Genomic DNA, 18,851 nt, shown 5'->3' with positions numbered 1-18,851 from the left:
CACTCCCAAAGCCCTGTGTTTATGTTTAATGTAAAAATATGGAGGGAGTAGCCCGTGTGCTGGGGTTTGGCGGAGAGGCACGCATGCGCAGAAGGAAAGAGGTCATTGCTGAACCGGGCCAAGGGCTTCCTGCGGTGGCGTGCGCGGAAATAGCACCCCAAAAATTGCCATATAAAAAGAGCGGGGCAAGAACCCTTCCTTGCTGGAAGAGACAGGCAACCCCCACCAGCGGCGGTTTCTTGTCTAGGGCGTTGGGGCTCCGCCCCCTTTACTTTTGCCCCCATCCCAATCTCTAAAATAGAACCAAAGTCGTTGTTCCACACAGCATTATATTTCTTTCTTTCCAGGAGCTGGGACTGCTGCACACTGCCAATTTGCCACACAGCGTGAGTTAATGACTCTGAGTGACACTTCTGGCCTGGGCCGACCCAAAGTCTACACTATTTGCCGGGCTGACAATTTCACAGCCCTGAGGCCTGTGATGTCGTCGGCACGGCAAACACATAGACCTGAGGGCCAGTCTCCACCCCCTGAAGACGTTGGAACAAAATTATCCCCAGGCGTTTTAGATTGAAGCCCCGTAGTGCTGGGGCTTCATGTCACTCATGAAATTGAGAGCATGGTCAATCCCACCCTTTTCCAACTCGTCACAGGGGGGTGGTCCCACCCTGTGAAGAGTTGGGAAAGGGCAGGGTAAAGGCTTTAGGCAGACAGGAAGTCGAAAACTCGAGTCTGCGTAGTTTGTTATCAAACTTTTTTGAGACACACTGCGCAGACTCAAGGTGTTTGCTGCTGCCCATGGTGCATTTTGTAAGGGGCACGATTAGTGCTGGTGCATCACTCTAGTATGATGTGACACAGCACAACTGATTGTAGCTGCTAGGAGCTGACTCGTGGCAGCATGGAGCTAAGGTGGTTCCGCTGCCACGACAATTGTGTGTGACTCAGGACGGTGTCTGGAAACTCCAGATGGTACCCTGCGGCCCCAACCCAGTGGACCACGAGGTTGTATGGCTCTGTCTGCACCTGTAAATTTTAGACAAGGAATTGTGTTTGCTTTAGTTTCTTTATGCATTTCTCTGTAATTTTATACAGTGACTGTTAGAAGTCGCCTCATAGGCAGTGCTAATAGTCTTTGTACAACTTGCATTCACGCACCCATTTGAAAGTGCTTTCAGTGACCATAATGATTTTTGGAATACTGGCATTCACGCACATATTTTAGAGTGCTTTTATGCGCATGCAATAATGTTTTTTCTATAACAGGTTTACTGAATGCACATATTTGAAAGTGCTTTCATACTTTCGTGTTAATGTTTTTGTTTCCTGAAGAGTTTGGGTGAGATGAAAATGAATCTAAGATTGCACAGTTTAAGTAAGGAAGCTCTCATTTATCCACGTTTTCTGGTTTCATCATACAAATCAGCCGGTAATTGAGTGTCTATTAGATTTTCTTTGTGTTAAGGCTTTGGTTTTCACCTCTTTGTGCATTTCTCTGTAGTTTTTATATAGCTACTGCAGAACTCGACCTGAAGGCACTCCTAATTGATTTAGTAAAACTGGCATTCTGAACACACCTATTTGATTGACTGCTTGTATACGTGAACATGATGGAAAAGAGCTTTAGTGAGATACAATGTTTGCCTAAGATCACACAATTGAAGTTGTGGAAGCCCTTATTAATCCATGTTTTCTAGTTTTACTTTGTGTAAATCAGCCACTAATAAGCAAAATACATGAGACAGGTGATCCCCTTGTTAATGGTGAATGTGAAGACAGCAGTAACTGTGGTGCAGTCGGAAGTGCATCATTTTCTCAGACTTTTTAAAATAAGATTGGCACAGAAAATGGTGACTGGCCTCCCAGAAAATGCCATGCCACGCCCTCGTAACACGCCCTCCTACATGCTCAAACCCCCTAAGGACGAGCCCAGCCTCACCACTATCAAACTTCACCAGCCAAAACTGACCCCCACACAGTGAAGTGGCTTAAGGATGCGAAAGGCAAAAGCCAGCAAAAGCACCAACCGATGGAGGGACCAAGCGCCCTTTGAATAGACCAATCAGTGTAAGGGTTCAAAGAGCATTTAAATTCCCCTGATCTGGGACACAAAGATTGAGGGGGTGGCAAACCTGAGCAAAAAACCGACCCTCCCACACCCACAGCAGATCCAAAGAGATGTTGCAGTTAATGGGAAGATAATATTGCGCATGAAGGAGCTGGAAGTACAGGCCACACCTGGACATATATGGGTCGAGAACCAATGCTTCTTGCCTTGGGATGCCTGACAGACCGAACCATCAAAAAGGGGGTTACCACACAATGTAGAGAGGTCCCTAGCCTCTCCCAATTGTGCTGCTGTTGCTATCGTTCATTCCGAGGCTCTTGCTGACAAAACAATAACTATTTTGAGGGGAAGATTAACTCCATCAGTAATTATCTCAGTCCTCCTAATCCTGAGACATACCCGTGTGTGGATGGCTGTTGGTATATCTCTGTGATTTCTCAGCTTGCCCAAACGTCATAGCTGAGTTTACTGCTGGCCTAGATTATTTTCCAGGCTTCACTGTGCAATGGTTTGACTACATTTCTGGGATAATTAAAACTGGTTCTCCTCTTGATCCAATACCTCCTAAATATCGGAAATTGGAGAAATCTGCACTTCTCCAACCTTTAGTGGAGGTGTGTAATGTTTCACTTATTAATGCTTTTATCCCCTGAGAATTGAAATTGCTCTTATTGTGCCACTGTTAAAGAAACCTAATGCAGACCGATCTGTCCTCTTCAATATTTGTCCTTTATCTCTATTACTGTTTTGTGGTTAAAATCTTAAAGAAATATGTTAAGCTACAGATTTCCAGTTTGTTTTCTGGAACAGAACCATCTATGAGAACAGTTTTCACCGGGTTACAGTACTGAAACGGCATTGGTCTCGGTTTTGGATGATATAAGGGTGCTAGAGGATAAGGCTAATTCAGCTGCCTTAGTTCTACTTGAATTGTCTGCTACTTTTGATACGGTTTCCCATTCCATCCTGTTAACCAGACTGATGGAGGTCAGGATTGGAGGACCTGCCTTATAATGGTGCAAAGTCTACCTTGAGGATAGGCATCAATCTGTGTTTCTTCCTGCTTATAAGTCAGCCTATTAGCTGGTATGACAGGGCGCCCCTGAGGAGTCCTCTCTCAATCCTTACTAAACATGTACATCGGACGTTGTCTCAACTGATTAGGTCCTTCTGTTTGACGTGTAGTATTTATGCTGACGATACACAGCTCATCATAGCCTTGGAGCCATCATGTCCTGCTCACCTTTACTGTTTCCATTATTGTATGTCCTCTATCATCTTTTGGCTGTGATTCAATGCTTTATTTAATTCCAACGAGACAGAGGTACTCTGGTTCACTCACAGTTACCGGCTAGCCCTTTTCCCTCTTCTTTTTTGGCCCTCTTCCTTGCTTGCACCTCCTCCGCCTGCTAAACCTGTAAAGAATATGTTTTTTTAGGTCTCGCAAGAGACATTTTATATGTGGGATTTTCAAAGTGCTACCCACTGTTTTGGCTGGCCTAAACCTTGAGTGCACGATCACATGCACGTGCACAGCTGCTTCCACTCCCCCCTCCCTTCTCTATAGCTTTGGCTCCTTTGAAGCACTTCAAAGGGTCCGCTCCCCCGCCCCAAGCGCTCGCGCCCACGCTCCGCCGGGCTTGTTGACATTGTTGTGCACTCGTGCTTTCAGTTTTCCCTTTCTCCTCCCACCCTGCAAGTCTCTGTCTTGCTGCCCCCGCCCGACACCCCTCCCCACCGTCACCGCTGGTTTAAAAGGTAGGCTCCTTTCAGAGTTTTATTTTATTTATTGACATTGTTGTGCTTGTACGTTTGAAACCCAAGTATGGAGTTTCCCCAATCCATCTTGCCAGAACGCATGCCTTCATTTCACCGACCACCTCCCGCCCGTCGCTCTATTTGTTATTCATATGTTCACAGTGTGATTTACGATTTTTTTAATTTACTTGAAATGTTTTGTTTGTGGCGCTGCCTTTCTGCCCTCTGTGCCACTCGTTTTCCATCTTTTTTTGTTCCTTTCTGCCCTCTGCTCCTCTCGTTTTTGTGCCCGTCTGCCCTCTGTTCCACTCTCGTTTTTGTGCCCTTCTGCCCTCTGTTCCACTCGTTTCCCTCTTTTTTGTTCCTTTCTGCCCTCTGCAACTCTCGTTTTTGTGCCCTTCTGCCCTCTGTCCCACTCTCGTTTTTGTGCCCTTCTGCCCTCTGTTCCACTCGTTTTTTTGTGCCTTTCTGCCCTCTGCTCTTCTCGTCTTTTGTGCCCTTCTGCCCTCTGTGCCACTCGTTTTTGTGCCTTTCTGCCCTCTGTGCCTCTCGTTTTCCACTCTTTTTTTGTGACTTTCTGTCCTCTGTTCCACTCGTTTCCCTCTTTTTTTGTGCCTTTCTGCCCCTCTCGTTGTTTGTGCCCTCTGTTCTACTCGTTTTTTTGTGCCCTTCTGCCCTCTGTGCCACTCGTTTTTCCTCGTTTTTTGTGCCTTTCTGCCCTCTGTTCCACTCGTTTTCCCTCTTTTTGTGCCTTTCTGTCCTCTGTTACACTCGTTTTCCCTCTTTTTTTGTTCCTTTCTGCCCTCTGCTCCTCTCGTTTTTGTGCCCTTCTGCCCTCTGTTCCACTCGTTTTTGTGCCCTTCTGCCCTCTGTTCCACTCGTTTTTTTGTGCCTTTCTGCCCTCTGCTTCTCTCGTCTTTTGTGCCCTTCTGCCCTCTGTGCCACTCTTTTTTGTGCCTTTCTGCGCCCTCTGTGCCACTCGTTTTCCACTCTTTTTTTGTGCCTTTCTGTCCTCTGTTCCACTCGTTTCCCTCTTTTTTTTTTGTGACTTTCTGCCCTCTGGTCCTCTCGTTGTTTGTGCCCTCTGTTCCACTCGTTTTTTTGTGCCCTTCTGCCCTCTGTGCCACTCGTTTTTCCTCGTTTTTTGTGCCTTTCTGCCGTCTGTTCCTTTCGTTTTTCTGTGCCCTTCTGCGCCACTCGTTTTTTCCCCTTTTGTGCCCCTTTTGACCTCTGTCCCACTCGTTTCCCCACCGCTGTGCCCCCTGTGGACCCCTTCCAACACTACATATTCACCAAAGGATTGTGTGTGTGGGGCTCGGTGTGTGTGCGTGTGTGTGTGTGTGTGTGTGTGTGCGCGCGTGTGCGTGTGTGTGTGTGTGTGTGTGTGTGTGTGTGTGTATAGATGCAATAGGTCTCGCCTTTGCTAAAGCTATTGGCATTGTAAATGACTATGCCATTTATTTATCTGTTTTAAAAACCAACCCATAAATAAAAAAGTTTGTCGTTTACAATACCAATAGCTCCAATTTATGCAAAAGGCGAGACCATTGCATTGTAAATGCTTTTTTTGATAATTCAGTAACTTATCAATGGTTTGCAACACCAACTGGTGTTACAAACCAAGCCATTGATACATCGTGTTTCACAATTGCGAGGGAAGCCCCTTTGATGCCCATTGCTATCGGCAATTCAGAAAGAGTCAGTAAAACCATTTTACAGTCTGGAAATGCTTTAATGAATTGTTGGCATAAACTCTGCGATTCTGAAAAAAATGCAAAATGGCTTTGTACATCAGGCCCTTAGTTCTCTTCTAATGAGACTCTGAAAGACCGTTGAAATAAAGCCTCTCAGAAGCCTCTTTGATATCAAGCCGACACCCTTATAATATGTTCTGTCTATGCTAAACCCAGACCACACCCAGAAACTACTGGATTCATCATAACACACCTGGACTGAGGCTCTTCTTTCTAATCTAAAGCGGGGCGCAAATTGAACTCTTATTTAGATTCTGGCATGCAGTACAACATGAATGCAATAGATTGCAAAATCTCATCTTTCACCACAAAAATGGTTTGCATGTGCAGACGTCAGACACGATCTACTTGAAGACTAGCTTTAGAAAAAAGCTGGTGTGCTGTACCATTCTCTCAGGGCAGCAGGGACATTAATCCACCCTGGGTAATACCTTAGTAGTGGGAATCCAAGCCAGCCTGCTGCTTCTAAAGTGTTAACAGAGGCAGATGCTCCTCTCGCCCACATGAAAGTACAACATGAGTACTCCTGCCAAATTCACAGCACTGTCTCCTTTTCAATTTTTAATAAATGGCAGTAGGTACAGATTGACATTAACAAAGATAAATACTGAATGGGCCTAATCTGTTTATTTACATAAACCCGAAATATCACAGGTACAAACCCACCACTCAAAGATTTTCTAGTTAACGACCGATGCACGTGATTGTCAAGAGTACTTCTACATCAAGAAGTGCAAAAATGCTCTTAGTCAGAGGAGGAAAGAGAAAGCAGCATTCTGGTACTTTACGTTTCTAGCCTTATTTTACAAATGCCAACACCGAAGAGTCTTTATGTATCAAGGTCCAAAGGTGGTGAAAGCATTGTGCTTTGCCAACCAACAGGGAAAGGACAATCAGAATATCATTGATGCTAGAATGGTAAGCTGCATCTGTCAAAGTGATTGAAGAGCTGTAGCTGAAGAAAAGTAGGGTTTGACCCCCCTTATCATTTGGTTTCTGCACATTTTACACTCAGATTCCATGAGTAGATGGAAAGCTGCAGACAAATTTATCACCACCATCGGGACCGTGCCCAAATAACAGTGACCTGTAATAATGCCTACACATATACGCTATCATATGAATGTTCCAGGGAAGCTAAAAGCAGTAGTGGTTGCTTGGATATATTTAGGACAACCAGGGTATTTGAAACAGATGATGCAACCTGGGTCTGTTAAGATAGCACACCTTTTTTAACCACACCTTTAAACTACATCAGAAGGTCAAACAGGTCCACCAAGGCCACCTTGACAACTACAATTCCTGGTGGCATCTAAGCTATCTGTGAACCTGGAGACCCTGTGTACAAGTCTAAGCCACGATACAGCGTAGAGGAAGTTAAATCAAGAAAGAAAGGCAGATGTAAACCAGCATTTGCAATGCAATAGGTCTCGCATTATAAAAGTGTGAGCATCTGGCATTGCTAAGAATAATGCAACACTAGCTATTGGCTTTTTAAATGATAAATAAATGCCATTATGTGTTTGTTTTATAAAATAGATTAAAAAAGGCATTGTCATGAACAATGCCAATAGCTTAAACTTTTGCAAATGCGAGACCTATTGCATTGCAAATGCTTGTTTATAGATGATAATCTGTCTTTGGAGACACAGGCTAACCATCTCTCCTCCTTCTGTTTTTCCTGTTAAAGGTACCAGACAAATAGTTCCCAGGTTCACCCCACTTGGTCATCATATCGCGGTTCAGGCCAGGTAGGTCAGTACTCATCTTTCTCGATTATTGCAACTCCTTTTTTTAGGAGCTTCTCACAATGTTTTGGAAAAGCTCAAGCAAATTTAAAATATGGCAGCTAAAACTGCTTTGCATCTACCAACCTGTTCTTCAACTTCTGCCGTCCCTGACGCTCTGCATTGATTGCCAGTGGTTAAGAGAGCCTAATTATAATCTCTTTGCATTGTTCACAAGGCTCCTCACCAAGCTGGCGAAACTTGCCTGAACAACAAATTTAAGTTCTATGCTCCTACTAGCACTCCTTCAGACTGTATATTCCCAAATACAAACAAGTTTGCCTTGGTGGCAAGACCTTCTCTTTGCTGCTAAACTGTAGAATGCCATGCCTATCTCTCTGCGTAGGATGTCGATCCTAAGTGCAAGAAAGCATTAAAGACCTGGCTGAACTCTCTGATGTGGCTTCTCCTTGTCTCTTACTGTTTCTTTTCTAGTTTTATACTTTGACTGCTATGCTCTGTTCTCTCAGTGTCAGGAAACCATTTTGGTACTTGAGCGCTGTGCAAAACCTCACAACATAACATAACATAAGACAAAACTTGCAGACTGGGCCCGTCGGCCAACCAGCCACATCAATAAGTGCAAGCTAGTGAGTTACACCTAACCCACAAAAGGTTTGGAACTCCCTTCCAATGACAAGGACTCTACTAACTAAACACTGCACAGCGTGATTATTGGCATATCGATGATAAATGGGACAATGCTTGTCTGTCAAATTGATTTATGATTTTAGGGAACTTTGATCTGTTTTATGGTGTGATTACTGACACAACTGATTTTGAGAGTTATGAGTTTATTTATGATTTGGTTTATGGCCTGTTTAATTTATGACTATGATTAAGAATAGACGTGATTCTTGACAGATCACCTGCGCGCAGACCTTTGATGTTTCATGATGATGTGGGGTTTCGTAATGTTTGCATCAGGATTTTTGGCGGATTTTGCCTCGGCCGGCACAGCCCTCTTATCGAGTGGCATCTTGCTGCTCGGGGAGACCACGCCCCCTTCTTTGTTTACTTTAACGATCAGTTGGCTCTAGAACACACTATAAAGGACTTTCTTTTTAGATTTGTTTAAGAATGTAAGAAAAATACCTTCATTGAGGGATTTCCTAATTTTTGTTCTGACCGAGACATTAAAATACAGGTAAAACCAGTCAGGTGGCAACCCCATAAAAAATGTCCTTAGCGACAATTAAGGATTTAAAATATAATATATATATATTTCCCTTTTATTGTGGTCTTCGTCCAGGAACACGTCGGGATCAGCGTGGCTCCTAAATCGGATAGGGCGCATTGGCTTGAATGTTCCATACTTAGTATACTTGGATGACAATTTTGGATGAACCACCTAGGACTACGGTTACTACTACTTGGACCCCCTTCAGAAATAGAAAAAAATGTGCCTGAGCTACGCTCCTCATTACTGAAATAACGAAGAGAGAATTTTTATTGAGGGCTTATTTGGAGATCTTGACTACCAAACAATTTTTTTAAGATTGGTTCGACTTAGCCGTGCCTCAGATCAAGTACGTTTCGTGATTCCCGATATTACATTGCTACTAATTATACGGACTTATCTTATCAAGCCTTGAAAAAGTCGCTCTTGCAACAAAACATGTATTGGTTGCGGAGTTTTTAACAACGTCGTGTCAACTCGTTTTCACAAATATCTGCTGCATAAATTCTTGCTACTTGGATTTGAACATGTTTTGTTGTATATGGGACATTAAACTTAAGTCCGACCAAAACTGATCAGAAAGTAAATGATTTTTTGTGCTGTGCTCTGTTGCTTATTGTAATAGATTGTATGTGTTTAGAGGCTTTGCTTCTGCACAGGGGGACATTGTGGATGGCACAGTGTTTTAACATTGAGCACAATATAATACAAGCTATCTCAAACACTTGCTAAACTCAACAGAGTTTAGCAAGACTGTTGCTGTTGTTACCACTGAAGGATTTGAGATTGTTAGACGACTCCACACATGGTACCATTGCACTGAGGGGGATCAGTTGAGCCTCCTCTTAATCCACAGCAATGTTTGCTATGTATTTTGGGGTATGGGATACCAGTAATGAGCAAAATGGGCCTGAGCGCACAGGTAGTAGAGGTAGAAATCCGGTGCGCTGACCCCCTCCTTGAAGGTGGGGCGAGTGAGCGTCTGCCATCCCATTCTAGGCTGTTTACCAGCCCATGCGAGAGTCGTTAAGCAGGACTGCAGTGTTTTGGAAAAGTCCTGTGTTAGTGGGATGTGGATGTTAGTAAACAAATATTAAAACTTGGGCATCACGCCCATCTTTATAATTGCCAGCCTGTCTGCTAACATGAGGGACAGTCGAATCCAGCAGATTATCTGATCTCGCAATTTCATTATAGCGGTTCCATAAATTTGATGCATCACTACTTCTGGGTCGCGATATGCAGTCTATTAGTCCCCCAGATCCTCCCTCCTCAGTTCGCTGTAGCGCGTCTAGGAAGGCGTCCCAACAAGCTGCTATGGGCTCCTTACGCAGCCCCAATGTTTCTTTGCGCTTAATGGCAATGCTTTCTGCTTTGGCCCATGCTACTAATGAATGGCGCCACGCACGCGCATAGGGCGGATCCTCAGCTTTCCACCGTTTAGTTAGGAGCCGTTTAGCGACTACTATCCCCTAGTCCAGGAACCTGGAGACTACCTTAGTGGCAGGAGTCCTCTTAAAGTGATGTAGTAGATATACTGTCCATTCAAATGGTAGTTCTCGGCCAGTGCAAGTATGTAACAGCCTACTTACTGTGTGCCAATATACATGTATGCGGGGGCAGCTCCATAGCATGCGCACCAGCTCAGCCCCCGGTTCAGCACATCTCGGACACGTCGCATCTGTGTGGTGAAAGTAGCGATTGATCATGGCGGGTGTGAGGTAGGCCCTGTGGCCAATGTACAACTGTATTTGCCTAACCCTCATGTTTCTAGGTATACGTACCGGGCTCTTTAGTATGCGTGTCTATTCTTTCTCTTCTAGCTGCCGCCCCAGGTCCAGTTCCCATTTACGACAGAGCGGGTCGAGGCTTATTGCCGCATGGGTTCTAAGGGATGCTGCAAACCAGCGTATGAGATGCCTTCCACATCCCATAACATGCAGATACTGTATGGTGAGGTGGGGGGTCGGTTCAGTGGCCATGTCTCCCCATCTAGCTGTTAATGTGTTAATCAGCGAGCGATGCATGAGGAATTGTCCCGGAGGGAACCATACGTTGTCCACTAGAGACGTAAACGATATGAGTGCTCCATCTCAGTAAAGGTCACCTAGTGTCTGCCACTCTGCAATTGACTGCGACGTGAGCACTGCGGGCCCGCTAGGGGACCCCGCCAGTGGTATTGCCGGCACGTAGGGAGTGACGCTTCTGGTGATGTATAGACATCTGCGATAGCATTTGTATGCCACCGCTAGTAGCAATGGTGTTGGTGCTGTAGCCCGAGTAACGGGGTGGAAAAGTCTGACTATTTGTTCAAATTAGAGGGGCGGATACGTGGTAGCCGTGTCTGCACAATTCCTAACTGCGAGCCAGCGGGCTATCCACTGCATCTGAGTGGCCAAATAGTAGTGTTCAAAGCAAGGAGCAGCAAGACCCCCTTGATCCGTAGGTAGATAAAGTTTCGCCAATGCCATTCTGTGTCGTGCATTCCCCCACAGGAAGTCCCTAGCTAGCTTAGTGTGGCGAAAAAGGATGCTGGAATATATAGAGGCAAATTGGCAAAATAATATAGGAGTCGGTGAAGGATGACCATCTTGGTCAGCGCCACTCTTCCTGTTACCGCCAGCGAAAGCGTCCCAAAAGCACATTTGCGACCGGATTGTTGTTAAGACTCTCCCCAAATTCCCATCAAACAGGTCTCTAAGCTGGCGATAGATCCGGATCCCCAGGTAGCGAAAGGTGCCCTCTCTCAACTGCAGTCTTTTACCGTTAATGGTGTAGCCCTGATCTCGACTCCCCTCTTGGAATGCGTATATATGCTGGATTTATCAACGTTCACTCGCAGCCCGGAGATTGTGGCAAAAGTTTGTAAGAGGTATGCCAATTGATCAGGAACTCTCTCTCTATATCTTTAACATAAACTAGGAGATCATCCGCGTAGAGTTATACTTGGTGTGTTGAATCACCCAGAGGTATGCCGTCTCCCATTATGGTACGTATCGCCTCCGCCAGGGGCTCTATTGCGAGTGCGATAAGGAGGGGGTACAACGGGCATCCCTGCCGGGTACCCCTGCGCACCAGTATAGCTTCCGATATGTACGGCCCCATTCGCAAATGAACTGTAGGGTTTGTGTACAGTAGGTTAACCACTTGGAGAAACCCTAGGCCCAGATCATACTTTAACAGTACTGCAGAGAGGTAGCCCCATTCTAAAGAATCGAATACCTTTTCCGGATCTAATATTAGGCACCCCGCCCTGGGCCATTCCTGTGTGGCGTCTGTCGCCATTCTAAAAAAAAGTCTCAGGTTTAGGGAGGTGCTCTGCGTGGGCACAAAGCCGTTCTGGTCGGCATGAAACAACTTGGGGACCACCGGTGCCAGTCTGCCCGCTAACACCTTGGCCAGTATTTTATAGTCGGTATTAAGAAGGGCCAAGTGTATATAGGAGCCTAGGTCCGTTGGATCTCTGCCCGGTTTTAATAGGGACACCAGATACACCTCGTGCATCGAGGGAGGTAGTTCCTGCATTTCCAGAGATGCTGTGAATAGAGTGTGAAGGTTTTGCAAGAGAGAGATTGCATCTCCAATCTCTTCCAATGTTAGCGCACCATTAAGAATCTCCTGGTACTCCCCTGAGACTGTAGGCACTTGCACAGAGTTCAGAAACCTTTCCAACTCTTGGTTTGGACAGCGCCCTCTAGATTGGTATAACTGGGTGTAGTGGTCTGTCAGGGCCTTGTGTATCTCGCGCTGTGTATATACCAGTGTCCCTTCCGGTGTACGTATGGCCCCTATCAGAGCGCAATTGTTTTCCTGCTGTATCAACTAAGGCAAGCAGTCGGCCCGCTCAATCCACTGATGCATGGGCGCGAGCTGTATGTGCTGTGTAATTATGGCATCTTAAGCGTTCCAATAGGTCTGCATTTCTGTACGCAGCTGCTCTAGTCGTTTTGAATCCTTACCCGTCCCCGTCCACCTCCCCCTCGCATCCCAATAGTTGGGTTTATAATTTTGGGAGGGAAGTCGTCAGTAGCTTACGTATGCTCCACGTGGTTCCTAGGCAGTGCCCTCTGATCGCCACTTTAAAAGCCTCCCATTCTATGAGTGCATTGCTCTATTGCTCTCTGTACCCTCATTTAGTTCACAATATGCGAGGATGGCCGTCCCTAGCGATGAGCGAAATTCCGGATCCTCTAACCCAGTTGGTTGGAGACGCCATGTGGGTATGGGGGAACAGTCTGCTTCCCAGTTGAGCTGCATCCACAGGGTATTATGATCGGAATGTGTCCGACCAAGGTATTCTATTGTTGTGATTAAAGGGAGTAGCGATTGGTATCCCACTAGTCTGTCAAGACGTACATGTAGGTCATGTACTGTCAAATAATAGGAGTAGACCCATTCTGTAGGGTTAAGAGTGCGCCATATATCCAATATCACCCAGTTTGTGAGCCAGTCTGTGAGTGCCTGAGCATTAGACATGGTGGCAGTTTTATGGAATGGGGGGAATGACCTATCCAGATCCACAAAGAGCACCGAGTTGAAATCTCTTCCCACCATCCAGGAGAGTCCAGCATATCGGGTCAATGTTTGTGATAGACATGCCAGAAAGGAGGATTGGGGCGTATATAGAGCCTAGTAGTACTGTCTGACCATTTTAGCCCTCCTCGTACAAAGGTATATCTACCTTCGGTATCGATTACAGCTTCCTCATGTGTAAATGGGACTCCCGCTCTCACCCAGATCAGTGTCCCTCTTGCATGAGCCGTGTACGCAGTGTAGCAGTGCCGAATATCTGTCCCCTCCAACGCCTGCACAGTCGTTCCAGTTCTATTTGTGACATGTGTGTTTCCCGTAACAGGACGATGCCGACTGAGTGTCTCTGGAGGTAGACCAATATTAATTAAGTATGGCCGCGTGGGTGTATACATGCTGCGTATATTCCATGTTAGTACGTTAACTCGTGCCATTGCAAACATGTGCAACCATCAATGGGATTAGGTGTAAACACTGTGTTATCAAACATGTGACGTATGTGAATAGTTTTGGGTTGGTCATACTTAACCAAAACATTGATTCAACTGGTAACATCATAACGACTGGGGCGAACTCTGCGACGATGTCCGTCCAAACTGTGTGTCTAACAATGACAAGAAAGTAACTATTCTAGTACAGTGCCTGGCGGGGTGGGAGTGTAACGTGTGCTTAACTACAACGTTTCCACTTCCTTCATGTTCAATAGGTTTATCATCCGGTTGCCAGCCAGGTCAGTAAGCGGATTCATATAATTACAGGATATATGCGCAATGAGTCACGGCAACAGGTATATGAGGTGTATGTGGCTGTGCTGCATGTCTCTTGAAAGGGATTGGACTGTGCACCGCATGCGCTCAGGCAGACAACGCAGTCGCCCCTCTGGTGTAATATCGCCTCACTTACTCTTGACCGGTTTAGGGGCGTTCCCCTCCAATTACTGAACCACCTAATATGTAATATGGCTGCGTTCCGCAACAGGGACTCAGACGTCGCCTGTCCCACATTTGGTGATCAGTTTAAGCTTATGGAGAGATGCCGAACAGTATGTCATGCCAGGCCAACACTGTTTCTTCACCCATTCGAAGCAGCAGTGTATGCACTATATCAAGATCCTATCACAAGCATTGTGTGAGTTCCGTGTGAAATACCTTGCATATTGACTAACTCCTAGGCGCTACCCACGTCAACAGCACACAGTTATGTACATAAAAAAACTTCATGAATAAGTCTCTACTTGCGTAAACTGTCTCTGGGATTGCTCATAATGATGGCATCTCTTCATATGATATCAGCAGCAGTCTGCAGAGTCACCACCGGGAGCCTGCCTTCGTCTTGATCTTCAGGCCCTGGGGATGACAAGCCACTAGCCGCAGTTGTGTTAGTTGAGCACTCGTCCTGGTGCTCCTGATACTGTGCTGCTTCGAGTGCTGCAACTGTGTCTAAAACGTCCTGCCGCTCCATCCTAATTCTCTCCGGGCTAAGCGCCGTCCTCACCGGTGCTGTATTTCCCTGCTTCTCACGTCTTCCTCGCCTGCCCGTTCTCTTGCCAGTCTCCTTGACGGTGGTTGTGTCCGAAGGGCGCGTTCCCAACCACAGCCCGGACTCCTCCAGCCAGTCCCATGCGTCTGCAGAGGAGTCAAACAAGCGGACTCCTCCTTTCGTCACCACTCTCAGTCTGGCGAGGAATAGTAGGGACTAGGGCAGTTCTATCTCATGGAGCTGGCGCTTCACCGCCGTGTAGTTGCTTCTGCGTCTCTGCACCTGCGCCGTATAATCCGGGAACATCATAACCTGGTTTCCACCCACCTTGAGTTCCACAAGCTTCCGAAATTCGCGCAAAACCGCGTCCCTGTCCTTGTAGTTCAGGAGTCTGAAGAGAAACGGGCGCGGCTGGGCTCCCGGCAAAGGCCTTTGTGTCGGTACTCAATGCGCCCTCTCAACTGCAAACTGGAACAACAGCGTTCCCTGGGGCAATATGTGTTGGAGCCAGCGCTCAATGTAAAATTCCAGATTTCGTCCCTCCTTTCCCTCCAGAAGGCCCACCATGCGGATATTATTGCGGCGGGAGCGCTCATCCGCATCTTCGACTCTATCCTCCAGCGTGTACACGCGATCGAGGATATCCTGCAGGGCAGAGTTGTGGCTTCTGGGTGATAGGCTTTAGCTCCGTAAGTGACTGAGTATGGAGTTTGACTTTCTCAGCTAATTTACGGTGGTCCGCGTGTAGCAAGGTAAAGTCTGAGGCAACCTATTCGATCCTGGATTCCAGGGAAGCTCTAGTTTGCTCCATTGTGTAACAGATCTTCTCCCCTGCCGCCAGTACTGAGTCTATTTTGGCCTCCAACGCCGTGTTCCCCGGATCTGTAGGCAACTCCCCCCCTGCGTGCAGTGGCTCCGAGCTACTTGCACGCAGTGCGCCCTGCTGCATATTGGCACGTATGCGTCCCATCACTAGTTGTTGCGCAGTAAGCATTCACTTCCAACAGGTGCTTGTTGCACTCTACTTCACCGGGTTGCGTCACATGGTTCAAAGCTTTGGTGATTTGGTGTTTTCTTGATGGTTAACCCAGGTGTCAGGGCTTCTCCGTGAGCTCTCAATGTGCCCACATTGATAGTGCGTTTATAATGGGGACGAACCGTGTCTTGCGCCTCAGCACAGCGCGCGAGGACCAACGCTGTTGCCACAGGCGCCTCACGATATGTGTACCACCGAGTTGGGAAATGTTCTCCACTTTCGCCATGCCAGAGTCGTCCTTGCGATGGTGAATTGGCCTCACAGCGGGAGGGGGCTGGTGTTTCGCTGCTTCTGTGCCTCCTGTAGCGCCACCCGTGGCGGCCCTTGTAACAGCACAGGGGTCTTTCCCACAGGCAGGGTGATCACCCAGGGGTCGGAGGGGGACATCTCCCCCACCACCAAGTGCACTGTCTTATGGTCCTCTGCGATCCCAGCTGGGGATTCCCTTGGCTTATCTAACTGCAGGTCGTGTACAGACGATCTTCTGCTCACACCCGTTGTTGCGCCGCCCTGAGTTGTGAGGGGTGCTCACAGGACTCCTCTCACACCGTCACTGGTCGTCTTGCAGTGGCACCCCAGGAGGTGAGTAGTGTGTATGGGGTCTAGTGGTTTCTCAACGCTTGTCGCTGAGTGATGGGCGGTCAGCCATGTACTATATGCATCAGGTGCATGCCCCCCGGTATGGCCTCAGGGTTATCTGTAGATGTTTAGGTGCCCGGTAACAGTGGGCCCGGTCTCTCTGTTGCCCTGAATGCCTCGTGTGGGGGGTTGGAATTTGTGGGCTGGAATGGGTCTGTGATCCCTCGATACAGCGTCCCTAGGCCTGCTCAGTCTGCACTGTCCACAGAGCTATTTGCCACTGAAGTCAGCGTTAGAGATTCTGCTTGTGGAAGGCACTCCGGCGGGAAGTGTCATGTACAGGCCACAGATATTGAGCACTCATTCCGCTCTACCTGTACTCTGAACTTTGGTTCCGATGCTTAGTCAGGATCCGCTGCGCTTTCCCTGGCTACGATGGTGATCTGTGGCAATCGATGACCCCCTGTGAGGCACCAGCCTCCTCGTAGGCCGCAGTAGGGTGTTCAGGCCAGCAGGCGCTCAAGTTCCCCAATGGGCGCCGTCAAGCCGCCCCCGTTCACCAGTGCTCCTTTGACAGTGGGCCGTTATGTGTTCTCAGCAATGCGCACTTCTCCCAAGCGGCGGTAGCTGAGATCAGTCCGATCGGAGACTGCCCCTACTGGGCCCTTCCCCCACGTTACGGCGGGAAGTGTTGGCCGCAGATCTCACCACAGAAATGATGTGGGCTGTGATCAGCTGTGATCAGCTGTCTGGCGATTACAACATCGTTTCAGGAGCCGCGACTCATTGGGCACCCAATTCCGCACTTTCCAGGTATGGATGGCACAGATAAAGGAGGATTCTAAGGATAATGAAGGGTTTACGTACGGAGCGCTATCAGCTCGCGTCCGCCATGTTGGCTCGCTAGCCACGCCCCCACGAGTGTTTCTGTCTGATAATACAAGCCAAGGGCTCCAGCGCCAAAGCGAATTAGATCGGAGAGAGCTGGAAGCCCTGCTTCGTTCCTCAGTGTATTTGCATGGGGTCGGAAATCTCTCCAGCAATCCACACCCCCATGGCTAGATTTGTATACAACAGTGAAGAAATGCTGATGTTATCCCCATACCGGCCAGCACGGTGAACATGTGCAACCAATGTATAGAGTTGAACGCCTTAGCGGCGTCTGGAAAACAGCTGTTGCTGGCAGCTCTGGGTTCAACTGGTGTAAAAGGTTATGAGCTGTGAATTTAGCAGGGATAAAGCCCGCCTGGTCCGGGAAGTACTAGCAACAGAAACAATGGCTGCAGATTTAACACAATTATTTTTGCTAGTATTTTTACATCAGTGTTGATCAATGACAGCAGTCGATATGAGTCTGTCTTATCGGCGGTTTATCCAACTTTAAAAGCGTAATTAACAATGCTTTGTGCAACATGGGGGGTAAAGAGTGACTGTCGTAGGCTTCCTGATACATTTCCAGGAGGTGGGGTGTTAACAGGTCAGAGAATGTTTTGTAAAATTCAAATGGGAGACCATCCCCCCCCCCACGCGATTTCGCGCTTGGGAGTAGGCGGATGGCTTCACACATCTCCTCTTCCGTTACTGGACCAGATATTACCTCTGACCTGGTGATAGCCACACCAGCACAATATCATTTAAATATGCATCCGTCTCCCCTGAAGTCACCGATGGGCGCTCGACACAGAGGTCAGCATAGAAGTCTACCAAACTGCACCCATAACGCCCCCCACTCCCCATATGCGCGTGCGGACCAACTCTTTGACATATGATGAATTTCTTGGTCTGCTGTCTCAGCGTATTCGGACAGATGCTTTCGTACGTCTGCCAGTATTCTAGGCTCTGGGGTAGTTTCGTATGTTCTCTTCACAGATTGAATCACGGTTTTCAGGTGTCTCAGACGAGATCACAGGCATTTTAGAACCCATGCACGGCTTCATGCACATCCCCTGAATTGTGACTTTAAATGCCTCCCACAGCGTCCCGGTTTTAGCGACAGAGCCCTTATTTTCCACAAAGTATTGTTCAATGGCTGTCTTTACAATATCTTGAGTGATGAGACAGTGTCCTGGGTAGGTGACACACATCCTGCACCCATGTGCCTGCCTCCCAGGACATAAGCCAGTAATCCAGGCGTGACCACATATATTGTGTGCGGAGATAAACGTGCCCTGTTTTCTGGATGTCTGGTCCGCCATATATCTATGAGTTCTAAATACTCCAGAACCTCCCTGAGTGCCCCACTCGCCTGTTTGGTCTGCCCGTTTGGGCCTGTTGATCTGTTGACATGGGGATCTGATATAATGTTGAAATCCCCTCCCCATACAACAGTAGAGGGTTGTAGCCTATAAATGCGGTCATAGAGAGTGGTTTAAAGGTCCGGGTCGTCAGTGTTTGGGCTGCACACGTTAACTAGGGTTAGTGTTGTGCCCCTGCATATGCTCTGCCATTTAACATATCTCCGCTGATTGTCTGTTTCGGAGTGTAAGGTAGAAAAGGGAATACCTCTACGAATCAAGATGAGGAGCCCTCTGGAGTAGGTGTCCCCACGCTTATCGCCGCCTAGGCAGTGAGGTGCGTTTCCTGTATAAAAGCAATGTGTACCTGGTGGCGATCCAAGTAGGTAAATACCTGTCTGTCCCTTTTGGATTATTTAGCCTCTCACGTTCCACGTGAGCAAATT

At 47.4% G+C, this 18,851-nt stretch overlaps 1 protein-coding gene across 7 annotated transcripts in view; it reads left to right on the top strand.

Annotated features, from left to right (window-relative positions):
• Positions 1-764: 764 nt before the first annotated feature.
• LOC146835265 (HORMA domain-containing protein 1-like) overlaps positions 765-18,851 on the top strand; it is a 1,528,718-nt gene continuing 1,510,631 nt past the window's right edge. For 4 of the 7 annotated variants that reach the window (XM_085602855.1, XM_085602849.1, XM_085602851.1 and 1 more), the window contains exon 1: positions 765-1,005. Coding sequence is in view for 3 of the 7 variants with exons in the window: in XM_085602849.1 (XP_085458975.1) it covers positions 970-1,005 (36 nt within the window). In the remaining 4 variants the exon portion in view is untranslated. Of the gene's footprint in view, positions 1,006-7,270; positions 7,336-18,851 lie in introns of all 7 variants that reach the window. The other 3 variants (XM_085602848.1, XM_085602850.1, XM_085602852.1) reach the window with 2 other exon arrangements.

Source organism: Triturus cristatus, chromosome 4_2 (genome assembly GCF_964204655.1).
Source record: "Triturus cristatus chromosome 4_2, aTriCri1.1, whole genome shotgun sequence".
NCBI classification, from domain to species: domain Eukaryota; kingdom Metazoa; phylum Chordata; class Amphibia; order Caudata; family Salamandridae; genus Triturus; species Triturus cristatus.
This window is presented reverse-complemented; position numbering and strand designations above follow the sequence as displayed.